Source organism: Lemur catta, chromosome 10 (genome assembly GCF_020740605.2).
Source record: "Lemur catta isolate mLemCat1 chromosome 10, mLemCat1.pri, whole genome shotgun sequence".
Classification (NCBI taxonomy): Eukaryota; Metazoa; Chordata; class Mammalia; order Primates; family Lemuridae; genus Lemur; species Lemur catta.
In genome coordinates this window covers 43,977,610-43,990,543 of record NC_059137.1, presented here as the reverse complement: position 1 = coordinate 43,990,543, position 12,934 = coordinate 43,977,610, and the positions used below count along the sequence as shown (strand labels likewise).

Below are 12,934 nucleotides of genomic sequence, written 5' to 3'. Positions count from 1 at the left end.
TAACTCTGCCTACCAAAGAACATCAAGTACTCTGACTTCTTATAGCATAGATAAGTTTTACCTGTTTTTGTACTTTGTATAAATTGAATTATACAGTATATATTGTTTTGTGACTGGCTTCTTTCCTTCAATATTGTGTTTGTGAAACACCCATATTGTGGTGTATCATTGTAGTGTTCATTCTCATTGCTGTGTGATATTCCATTTTGACTTCTATTAAGAAAATTCCATAACTCAAACTGGCTTAACCAATAAAGAAAAGTATTTTCTCACATAACTGGAAACTCAAAAGGAGGAAGGACTCCAGGCATGACAATCAGAATAGCAATGATGTTTTCGAGAAATGAGTTTTCTTCTGTCTCTCTGCACTGTCATTCTTATGATCACATGATAACTGCCAGGGAACTGCTCTGTTCAGCAACATAGGAAACTCTCTCTCAACCAAGGAATATACACTTCTCCCTCAGTATCTGCAGTGGGATAATATTTGCATATAATCTATGTACATCTTCCTGTATACTTTAAATCATCTCTAAATTACTTATAATGCCTAATACAATATAAATGCTTTGTAAGTAGCTGTTATGCTGTATTGTTTTTTTACTTGCATTATTTTTTTCAAATATTTTTAATATGTAGTTTGTTTAATCTGTTGATGTGGAACGTGCAGGTATTGAGGACCAAGTGTCAATCATTCTCTTCAGTCAGTTTGGGCCAAGTTTGTAAAGAGATAAATTTTCATCAAATAAGTAGGCAAAATTTTGAAAATCTACTCTGTTCCCCCACAAACAATCAGACTATCCCCAAGAGTCCCACATGTGAAATTTACCAAAAATATTTACTCCATTACTATTTAACCTGTTCTGCAACACAAAGAATGTAAAACAAAATCTTTTCATGAAATAAGTACAACCATAGTCATGACAAAGACTGCAAAATTAGGAACTTATGGAACAATCACATTATGCTTAATAGAGAAAGCCAGAAACATTTCTATTTTTTTTTTTTTTTTGAGACAGAGTCTCACTCTGTTGCCCCGGCTAGAGTGCCGTGGCATCAGCCTAGCTCACAGCAACCTCAAACTCCTGGGCTCAAGCGATCCTCCTGCCTCAGCCTCCCGAGTAGCTAGGACTACAGGCATGTGCCACCATGCCCGGCTAATTTTATATATATATATATTTAGTTGTCCATATAATTTCTTTCTATTTTCAGTAGAGATGGGGCCTCGCTCTTGCTCAGGCTGGTCTCGAACTCCTGAGCTCAAACGATCCACCTGCCTCGGCATCCCAGAGAGCTAGGATTTACAGGCGTGAGCCACTGTGCCCGGCCCAGAAACATTTCTATTAATATCAGAAACATATTATTTATTATTTGCCACTATTACTTAATATTTTTTTCTAGAAGAGTTAGCCAGTGGAATTATAAATGATAGTCATAAGAACATAGAAAAGAAAATTTAAAAATTGGGAAAAAAAAGAAATTTAAAGTTTCATTATGGGCAAAAGGTATAATTGTAGGCCTAAAAAATTTAAAAGAAAAGGCTGGCTGCGGTGGCTCACACCTGTAATCCTAGCACTCTGGGAGGCTGAGGCGGGTGGATCACTTGAGGTCAGGAGTTCGAGAACAGACTGAGCAAGAGCAAGACCCCCGTCTCTACTAAAAATAGAAAGAAATTATCTGGCCAACTAAAAATATATATAGAAAAAAAATAGCTGGACATGGTGGCGCATGCCTGTAGTCCCAGCTACTCAGGAGGCTGAGGTAGGAGGATTGCTTGAGCCCAGGAGTTTGAGGTTGCTGTGAGCTAGGCTGACGTCACGGCACTCACTCTAGCCCGGGCAACAAAGGACTAGAGTCTCAAAAAAAAAAAAGAATCAACTGAAATATTAGTTTAAACAAAAAAGAATTTGGCAATTTGACTGAATATAAAACTTAAAATAGTTTCCTTCTATATACCTATGTTCAAACAATCAGAAGCTATAATAGGAGAAAGGATATCATTTGTATTAGCAATAAAAAGGTTTAAATATTTAATAATTAAATTAAGTAAAATATCCAAGATCCTTATGAAGAAAATTTCACAAGCTTGTGAGAGAGACAAAAAAGAAAAAAAAAAAAAAAAAGACTTGGACAAATAAAGAGACAAAGCCTGTTTGGAGATGGATAAATTCACTGTTATCAATATCAATTCTCTCTAAATAAATCTTTAAACTTAATTGAATCCAGATAAAAATTGCAACAAAACATTTTCTTTTAGAATTAGACAAGCTAATTGTAAAGCTTTTGTCTAAAAACACGCAAAATTGGGACAATGTTTATAAGAAAGTGTATTGAGGGATATTAACATTACTATATATTGAAATATTTTATACAGTAGTGATTAAACAACATGGTACAGTGACACAAATAGATAGATTCAAGGAACAAATAGAAAGTTTAGAAATAAAAATAAATTCAGGAAACCAGTATATGATTAAGGAAATATTACATTTTAGTAAGGAAAGGATAAGTTAAGCAATGATAAAGATTAGATCAGATGGCCTTTTAGATTAGAAATATATTTGGATCCTTATACCAAAATTGACACCAAAATAATTCCATATGAATCAGATATTTAAAGACCATATATATCACATGTGTATGATTATATATTATATAAATCCACAAATCATAAAAGCCTGAAAATTTGAGCACTTTGAAATTTGTATGTCAAAAACAACATAAAGTCAGAAGATATATCATCCTTCCCCCCCAAAAAAGTAAGTCTACATGAAAGGAAATACAAATGACTCTTAAGTGTAATCTATGTGACTGTTAATTCCTAAAGTAGTACAAAATGGTGATCCTAGCTTAATCTCAGTTGTAATGGGAGACCCGCAATTTAAAACTTACAATGTGATTAAGTTTTCCATCTGTCATTTAGGCAGAGATGAACATTTGGCACTACATCACACGGCAAAGGTATCAGAAAACAGGCAGTCTCAAAGATTTCAGGTGTAATGTAATTGGTACAAACTCGGGCAAGAGAAATTTGATAGTGTCTTTTTCAATTAAAAATACACATGCTTTTTTACCTAAAAATACTCTTATATAGAATTTATCACCAAGAGACATTTTTACAGATATAAAATAAGATGCATACATACAAAGATATTTAATAATGTAGCAATGCTACTAAAAACAAAAGCTAGTACAAAACAACAAAAGGAATGAGGCACCTAGGAAGATCCTGGTGGGGGTGGCAGTAACCTATACAGTGTATTAATGCGTGTGTGTGTGTGTGTGTGTGTGCATGCGAGCATTTGCATTTATGCATACACACACACACACATTTATAGGATTTCCAAAAGAATATACAAGATACTGGTAACACTAGATAGTCCCAGGTCTCTGGCTTGAACAACTGTAGAAATGTTAGTTCTGGCCACTACCAAGCAAATTAGTTTATGGTGCAGATTTAAAGATATGGGGATTTAGATTTTCATGGACAGTTCCTGAGATGGATTCTAATATTTCATATATGAAAGACAGTGCAATTATATTACGTATATGTTGGTATCTAAATGAGAAAATTAAGATAGCATTTCAAAAAAACATATTTTGGAGAAGGAAAAAAAAACTAATACATTGCTCAGCATTACCCTATGCAATGGACTAAATGTTAAAGCCCTAATCCCAATGTGATGGCATTTGGAAGTAGGCCTTTAGGAGGTAATTAGGGTCATGAGGATGAAGCCCTAAGAATGAGGTTAGTGACTATATAAGGGATGAAGAGACCAGTGTTCTCTCTTTCTGACATGTGAGGATAAAAGAAGTCTACAGTCTGGAAGATGACCCTTACCAGAACTGCACCATACTGGCACCCTGAGCTCATGCTTCCAGCCTCCAAAACTGTGAGAAATAAATTTCTGTTGTTTATAAGCCACTCAGTTTATTTTGTTACAGCAGCTTGAGCTGATTAGACACCATATTACACTGATGTTATCAATCACCTTTCTTTAACTATTTGTGTTTCTGCCCTCATGCTTTTTTTAAGCACTTGTCTTTTTTTCTAACTATGTTAATTTAAATGATATACACAGAAATGCAAAGAATCAGCAAAGGGTATATTAATTGAAATTATTATTATCAACATTAATATGTGATAATTGTAAATTATTTAAAATAATATTTTAAAAATTATAAGTATAATAAGATTATAATAGTATTCTGCTATTAGCCAATAAAGCCCCTGGAACTTCTGAGGCCCAAATTTAATCTTGGTATTAGTTGAATCCTAAAAAGTAATACAGTGAAAGTTAACAAAAAGAAATTAGTTATGTTCAGAGAAACTGTAATTAACAGAATGATACTGAGAAGAATAGCATAAATAAACAGATACAAACTATACTATTTTACAAGCATACTTAAGCATTTTACTTATACTCTGAGAAATTCAACACTCCCTAGACATTTTACATACTCAAGAGGACACGTATAGAGGGCAAAGCATTTTTTATAACATAAATATTTAGTAAAATTTAAATTTTGTTTAAAATCAACCAATAAATTGATTTTCAATCAATTCACAAGCCAAATATTTAAATTTTGGAGGTAAATGGTTCTATTAGACTTTATTAATATTTTAACTCTTGAGGATTCACATTCAATTTTATTAACCATTCTTGATAAATGAATCAGGAACACTCAACTAGAGTGCAATGTAAAATGTAGTTCTCTTGACAGTTAAGTTGTTGGCAAAAATGTCTGAAGGAAGCTGGGCTGAAACTCTCCAAGGTCTCTTTCAGCTCTAAAAGTTGTAGAATTCTAGTACACAAGAGACAAGATTTACAAAAAGCATTTCCCCCTCAAGTTATACATTTAGATTTACATATAAAATAGAATAACGTTTACCAAGCATAGGCTCTAAAACCCATATTTTTATGATACATACAATTTATAGAGATAGTTTATACTTACAGGGATGTCATATGCAAAATTTAACAGCTATATTTCCTTGCTTATTTAAAGCAATATCTTACATTTTGCACTCATAAGAATAGTGCATAGGTGAATGAAAAGGTCACATTTTTTTCAATCTATAATCACATTATATTTCTATTTTTAATTAAATTATGTGGTTTGAGAAATGTTATACCAGTACATATAAATTCTTTACAATTTTTTAAGCAGATGACAGCCTCCGTTTAAGGTGGTTGATCATAAAAATTTGTTTTACCATTCTTTCATAATAATGGAATTATAGCTGGGAAAAGACATTGTTACTTGCCTGAATTTTTTGGCTTCTTTCGAAATTAAATGGGTCATGTAATAAAGTTGTACCAATGGAATGTGAGCAGAAGGATTTATGTCATTTTTAGGTCTGGGCCTCCCTCTTCCAGGTCTAGTTACATTTCTCATGTGCTGGAACCTGAATATGGTAGCCTGTTTCTACCATGCTGATGAAACAATGCCCTAGGGCAAGGCCGAGGAACACCATAAAAGCAATCTGAGACCCTGAATGACCACATGGAGCACAGTTTCCTGACATCCTGAAGCTCTGGTGTCAGGAATAATATGTAACAAGAAAAAAGTATTATTATTTTTTAAATTTATTTTTATTTCAACATATTACGGGGCTACAAATGTTTAGTTTACATATATTGCCTTTGCCCCACCCAAGTCAGAGCTTCAAGAGTGTTCATTCCCCAGACGGTGCGCACCACACTCATTAGGTGTGAATACACCCATCCCCCACCTCCCGCTCCCACCTGCCAGACACCCGATGAATGTTACTACTATATATATATGTACACTTAAGTGTTGGCCAGTTAAGTCAGTTAATACCAACATCTCTAATGATCAGGGAAATGCAAATCAAAACCACAATGAGATATCACTTATCTCCAGTGAGAATGGCCTTTATCAAAAAGTTCCAAAATAATAAATGTTGGCATGGATATGAAGAGATAGGAACACGCATCCACTGCTGGTGGGACTGCAAACTAGTTCTTTGTTTTTTATAACTACTGAACTGTTGTGTTTCTTTGTTGTAGCAACAGAATCTTTACCATAACTAATGGCGATACTTTAATTTTAAAATACAGTAGAGGTTATATGCTTAAAATGACAAAAATCAAAGATAAAGTAAGGAAATGTGGAAAAATAAAAGGTCAGGGAAAATTTTACCAGTCCTAATCAAGGAAAACTATGGATTGTATTTCTCCAGGGGAATTAAATGATGATTTAAGGAAAATGTTAGGCTTTGTCCAATTATCAGGAAGAGATTAAGTTACTAAATTAATTTACATTTAAGTGACTCCTTTGAATGCTTTTCCACATATAAAATATCACTTTTACACCAACAGAAAAGGATACTACGCATTGAAAATTCATATATGTATGTTTGTATATATGTATATGTATGTGTATATATTAATATATATATATCTTTTATTCTTACAGTTGAGTAACTACCTGACATTTCAGGAGTGAATTGCAAATAGAAAAATTAAGAAAATACTATAAAGCCCCTGGTAAATGTGAGATAGATTGTTATTGGAGTTCCTCCCTCAAAGAACTTACTTTTTAGGGTAGAATGCTTATCATTCAGACAAGAATCAAGGACCAACACTCACAATTGTCCTTTTTCAAACTTTCTCTGAAGCACAACAGATGTCTGAGAGTTTAGATTTAGAAAAAAGACTTCTTTACTAATAAGTTACCATAAAGTATGTAAAGACTATGCTGGCAACTAAATAAATTCTCAATATGAATTTTATAATAAGCAATATCTAGTGTAGATTAAACACAATGTAGTTTAATTCTGATCATTAAGATATGATAATCTTAGTTTAAGATTTAAAATTTGAAATTAGAGTCTGATTCTTATAAAATAAGATGTGAGTATAATCAGTGTTTTTCTTGATCTTTAATATTTTCATTGCATAAATGTATTCATATACTGTCTATATTCAGAAAGTTTATAATAGAAAAACTTACAATTTACAATTTATCAATTCATCACTAAATAAAAATAGAAATAAATTTATCATTTATGAACACTTTCCAAACATTTTGTGACAAATTCTTGGTAAAAATCTGTTCCTTTTAAAGAAATAGAAAATGGCCTTTGGCATTGAAATCAAGAAAATGCTGCTAATAATTTTTCAGTACACATTAATTCAATTAATTAAATACTTTGATATTACTTTCATCATAGAAATACTCATGAATTGTCAAATACTAGTTTCATCATGACAATACTCATAAATTGGCAAAACTATGTCTATGGATATTTAAACAAGACAAAAAATGTTTTCAAGCATTCTTCAAATATTTACAATGTTCAAGAAGTTTAGCAAAGACAGCTTGTTCTATGATCTACATAAGCACTCATTTTATATTGCTTTGATTCATATCCTAATTTTTATAAAGAAAAAATAAAGTGTACCTTTGTAATAGCCATAAAAAATGCCAATCTTCCTCACTGAATTTGTTTGCTAAGACACATCATTTTGTAGCATATTTCTATAAATTCTAAGCCCTCTTTTCTTTGTACAAGTAATCTGAAAGTATGAAAATAAAATGTCTTTGTAATAAGGTATGGTTCACTGTCCTTTTAGTTGATTTCAGATCAAACTAGATCCTAGATCCAACTGTTTAAAAATCAACTTTACCTATTTCTTAAATACCTATATATGTAGATATAACAAAACATCTTTTATATTACAATATAATGCTTTATCAGTTATCAGCAAGGAACTTCATAAAACTTGAAATATACATTAGCTTTAACCCATCTTATGGGGTTGGTGTCAGAATTTGCAGTCTTTCAGGAATTATGCTCAAAAGTAATCGGCATTTGGGTGTCGTATACATGCACGTGCCTTATTACTTTACAAAAACTTGTTTCACCAGTAAATTCAACAATTTTAAACTTTACTCATATATACATAATTTTAAGCAAAAAATGTTTAGAAGCTATGTAAATTATTTTGCTTGGTTGTTGAATATTATCAATTTTGCCACAATTGTCAAGTATTTTTGAATGTTATATTGCATTATTTCCTTATTATGTAGGGTTTTATCTTCCTTATTTGCTTTTAAGGAGTAAAAAATGTCAACTTATTTGAAATTTACATATCTCTGATAATATTCATATAGAAGCAAAATACAGAAAGCACAGGAAAATCTAAGTAAAATACGCATTTATGGTTTTCATTTTGATTGTAATTCTGATAGAGCACTTACTTTGAAGCAGGTATTTTGCTTATATTATCTCAATAAAATTTTTTTAACATTTCAAGGTAGATAGTATGTTAATTTTATTAATGAAAAGACAGGCTTAAAGAGATCAATTTAAAATTGAAGATACAGTTTAATAGCAGTAGGGTGGATAAATTTTTCTGGAATCTTCAATTCCTGCTGCCTTCTAAAAATGCTTTACAGTCATTCGTCACTTAATGACAAGAGTATGTTCTGAGAAATGCATCCTTTGGTGATTTTGTTGTTGTGTGCACTTCATAGAGTGTACTTACACAAATGTAAATGGTATAGCCCACTATACACCAAGGCTATATTGTATAGCCTATTGCTCCTAGGCTACAAACCTGTGAAGCGTGTTACTGTACTGAATACTGTAGGCAACTGTTAACACAGTGGTAAGTATGTGTGTATCTAAACATAGAAAAGGGTCTGTAAAAATACAGTGTTAAAATCTTATGGGACTGCCCTCATATATGTGGTCTGAAAATGTCATCAGTCAGTGCATGACTGCATTTCTTTCACTGTTACAAAATGAAGGCTAGGGAGATAAAATTTATTTTCATACACCTACCTCTTCTCACCAACTTTTTTTTCATATTGTTTGGCCACAGAGAAAGATTTTAATATTCACAAGTATCAGTTATCTTTAAGTGAAATGCAAAGTGTCTTCAAAATCCAGAACGAGAAGAATCACAAAACTAGTTTCCCTGGTACTTTGTTTTGTAATATATAATAAATATTTCAAACTTTTGGAATATGCTGTAATACATTTTATTCCCCTAACAATTCTACTCACATTTTTTTCCCCCAAAGTGTTTTCCATCACGGAGACACTTTTGCACCTGTGATTTTTATCAGGCACAATTACTTAGTAAGCAAAAGTGCTATTCATTAACAAAATGCAATAAAAGTGAGCTTAGAACATTTGTTGTTAAAATTAGTCATACTTTCTTCTGACATTGAAATCACAACCGAGACTTAAATCTCTTTGGTATAAAAGCAATTTACAATTTCTTAAAAGTTCTTAGCCAAAACAAGGCAAATTGGCTATGCACTGATTAAGCACTATTGTCAAATCCAAAATGTAATAAAAATGATGAAATGTTTAGAGTATCTAACCTTTAGATTTTTTTAAAAGATCACTGTTACATGAAGCAAAATTATAGTTTGCATAAGATAACCAAAGCCAAATATTAAAATATGTAAGATATACATACATGTATATCTCTTAAAGAAACGTATAAAAATTTAACACACTTAAAATAATAGGCGTGGGAAACTTTTAGCTTATTTTTAACGCACCAGATTTATTTACTATTTCAAAGGATCACCTATAGGCAGATACTTTAAAAATTTTCTGGGGGTTAAACGAATCAGTATGTATTAGATGCATATGGACTGGAGGTAGGGGTACACGTGAGTTCCTAGGTTATATATATTCTTCTCTTCTTTATAAAAATGGAGTACTTTATAGGACATCCAAGTAATGCCGATTTATAAAAACAAATACTGTATTTGAAATGTTGGCCACATAAGAGATAATAGCTGAAGGCTTTAGGGGATTGAAGAATGTACAACGAACTCAACTAACTCAAAGCGCATTACTCATCCCTCAAAAAAAAAAAAGAGAGAAAAAACACACACACAACAGATCCTGACAACACCAGAAAGGTTCAGGAATTAGGAGTGTTTACTGGCACCCAGTTCTTGCTGTTTTAAAACCCTCCCCTCCGTTGCTAGGCCTCTCTCCCTGGCATCCGGCAGGGGCAAGAGGCAGGTGCTCGGCGCACGTGGGGGCTTCCGCGGGCCCGGGCAGCCTCTCAACCTGAGCGGGGCAGAGCGTGAAGCACCAGGCGGAAGTGTCCGCGGGCGGGACAGGAGGCGGGGGAGCACCACGGTCCGAAGTTTCCGCCCGCCTGGCGGCCCGGGCCTGGGCGAGGTGGGGGGAGCCGCTCAACGGAGGAGGAGGGGCCCGCACGAGGCCCCGCCTCTCCCCCGCGGCGGCCTTGGCTACGACCAGGGCCCAGAGGGCTCCGGGTCCCAGGCATGGAGGCCTGAGTCGGGCTCCCGCAGAGGCTGCTCCTCCCGGTCCCCTCGGGGGCGCGGCCCCCGCTGCTCGAGGTGCAGCTGCAGCAGAGCCCGGCGGTACATGGCCTCCAGCTTCTCAAGCCGGGCCCTCAGGGCCCCGGGGCTGCCCGGCTCGTCCTCACGGCCGCTGCCTCTCGCCCCGCGGTTCGCGCTGGCCTCCTCGGGGCCTGGGTTTGCCTCCGCGGCCGCCCCGTCGGCGTCTTCGCCGGGGAGCCGCAAAGCCTGACGGAAGAGGCTGCGGTTCTCGCGCTTCAGCCTCCGGTTCTCGAGCCGCAGTCGGGCGTTCTCCTCGCGCAGCCGCGCGTTCTGCCGCTCCCGCTCGTCCCGCGCGCGGACGGCCTCCAGGTGGCTCGCCGCCAGGTCGGCAAACCGCTCCTCCAGCTGCTGTGGGGCGCCAGCCGCACGGCCTCGCCAGCCCACGCTGTCGCTGCTGCCGCCGCCCCCACGAACCCGGCCCGGGCGGCTTGGCCCGCCGCCGCCCCCGCCGCCGCAACTCCCGCGCCTAGTGGCGCTACCACGCATGCGCCACATCGCTCCCGTCCCGACCGCGCCGCCAGCGCCGTGGGCCGAGGGGCCGCGCCCCGAGGCGCGGGCGGTTCGGGGCACGGCAGGGCGGCCGGGGCGGCGGTGGAGGAGGAGAGGGGGTGGCGGGCGGCAGCTGCTGGCTTGGAGCCAGAGGAGGCCGGGAATTTGCCGGGGCTGAGGCGTGTCCTGTCTCCTGTGGTGGAGCTGCCCCCAGGGCCTGCTATCTCTGGGCTCTGCTGTCACACAATGGCCCCCCGGGAGCGCTTTGCGGCTCAGCCCTCTGGCCGCGCGGGGAAGGGCGACTGTCCTCAGCGGGGCCCTGCGGGAACCAGCCGCCCTCGCCCCGCTCTCGAGCGCAACCACCAGCGGTTACCGTGCTCTTTACTAGCCAGTCTAAAAACTACTACTGCTAATAAAATGATAAGGACAAAGCTATGGGGCAAAATGAAAAGCTCTAATTACTTAAAACCTAGCCGTTTACTCTGCCCCAATGCTGCTTAAAACAGTCAACAGAATTGGGCTGAGCATCTGTCATAGGGCTCTCGAGTGGGAACAGGTGGCTCTCGAAAGAATATAGGCAATGCCCAATTTGCGAATAGCCAGGAATCCACTTTGTAAATTGTTTGGAACACCATAGAAACAAGGTTATAGATAGTCAATTTGCTCAGGCCAGTCTCCAAAACCTATGAAATTCAAGATGTACCCCGTGTTCATCTGAACACTCAGTAAGTTCCAAAATTTGTGGGAACAAATAGGTGCGACTCATTGAATGACTCGTTCCTTTTTTTTCAAGGGTCTCAACCTACAAAGTAACTGTATTATTCCAAACTAAATGGAATGTTAGGTACTAAAGCTAGAATCTCTTGGGGGAGAGATGCGGTAGCAAGACTGCATTTTTAACAAGGTTTCAGGGAATTCTCAGATTCACCAAAATCTCCAAAGCACTAGAGCAAGTAACTGAACATAAAAAGCATTTAAGAACCCTGGTTCACAGATTTGGGGTTTTCATTGAACATTACAAATAAATAAGTAAATTTTGGGGAAATACAGAGTCATTTAACTTTTTTACTCTCAAAATTATTTCATGAAATAAAATAGGAAAAATGTAATTTGTAATTTCAAAAAATATAATAAATTTAGTTTTAGGAAAGACCAACTGATTCTTAATTTGTATTAAGAGTAGACACTAAAAACTTTGTCAGAGACAGGAACTGACTTATCTAAGGACTGTTGGACCAAGAATATGTTATTTCTTGTAGTGTTTATAGAGAATGCAGGAGAAAATGCTGGTGTGTAAAGAAAGATGATTACTTCTCTGCTTCAGACATGTTGAATTTTAGAGGCCTGTGAAATAAAAAGATAGCTATGCTTCCTAAATTGTAGAAAAAACTGCATTAGAAATATTCATCACCCCTGGGTACTAAGAATTAAGTAATAATGTGTTTTATTTTTGTTGGCTTCACTTCTCCCACCCCACATTTGTAAATCTACTAATATTCTTTTTTACTGCTTCCCACATTAAACCTGGTTTGTTTCCCTTGTAGGATATCTCCTAAATTTTTGTAACTAGCTATTATAATGAATCATAATGGGTTTTTATTTCCTAAAGAACATTGGCCCTCATTAAATGAGAAGGCCTCTAAGCTCTCTTCTCTACACTCCAACCAACCTCTAAGTATCCTCTTTTGTCTTGATAAATTAATAAAGTAATGTGCCATGTTATGAAAAGCAGGTAAAACTTACCAAGCAGAAGATCCCATCAAATCGCCAGTATGTTTGGTGAATTTTAATCGTAAACAATCTGATTCTATAGTATATGTATCCTCCCAAAAGGCAGAATTCATTAATACTGCAACTGTGACTCAGGCAGATGGCATATATAACTTAAAAGAAGAAAGGAAGAAAGGAGGGAGGAAGGGATGGAGGTAAGGAGAAAGAGAAAGTAAGAAGGAAAAAAAAAAGAAGAAAAAAATAAGGAAAAAATTGATCCTATAAAAAGCTTTTAACAGTCATGAAGTTTATCTTGGATAGTAATGAACTTATGATTAATGGAGATTCCATCAATCTTGCTAAA

General features: G+C 36.6%; 1 protein-coding gene across 1 annotated transcript; it reads right to left on the bottom strand.

Annotated features, from left to right (window-relative positions):
- Nucleotides 1-9,491: 9,491 nt before the first annotated feature.
- On the bottom strand, nt 9,492-10,978 carry TUSC1 (tumor suppressor candidate 1). Its single transcript, XM_045562321.1, has one exon. It carries the CDS (start codon nt 10,864-10,866, stop codon nt 10,258-10,260), a length of 609 nt encoding a protein of 202 aa, XP_045418277.1. The 5' UTR covers nt 10,867-10,978; the 3' UTR covers nt 9,492-10,257.
- Nucleotides 10,979-12,934: the final 1,956 nt, after the last annotated feature.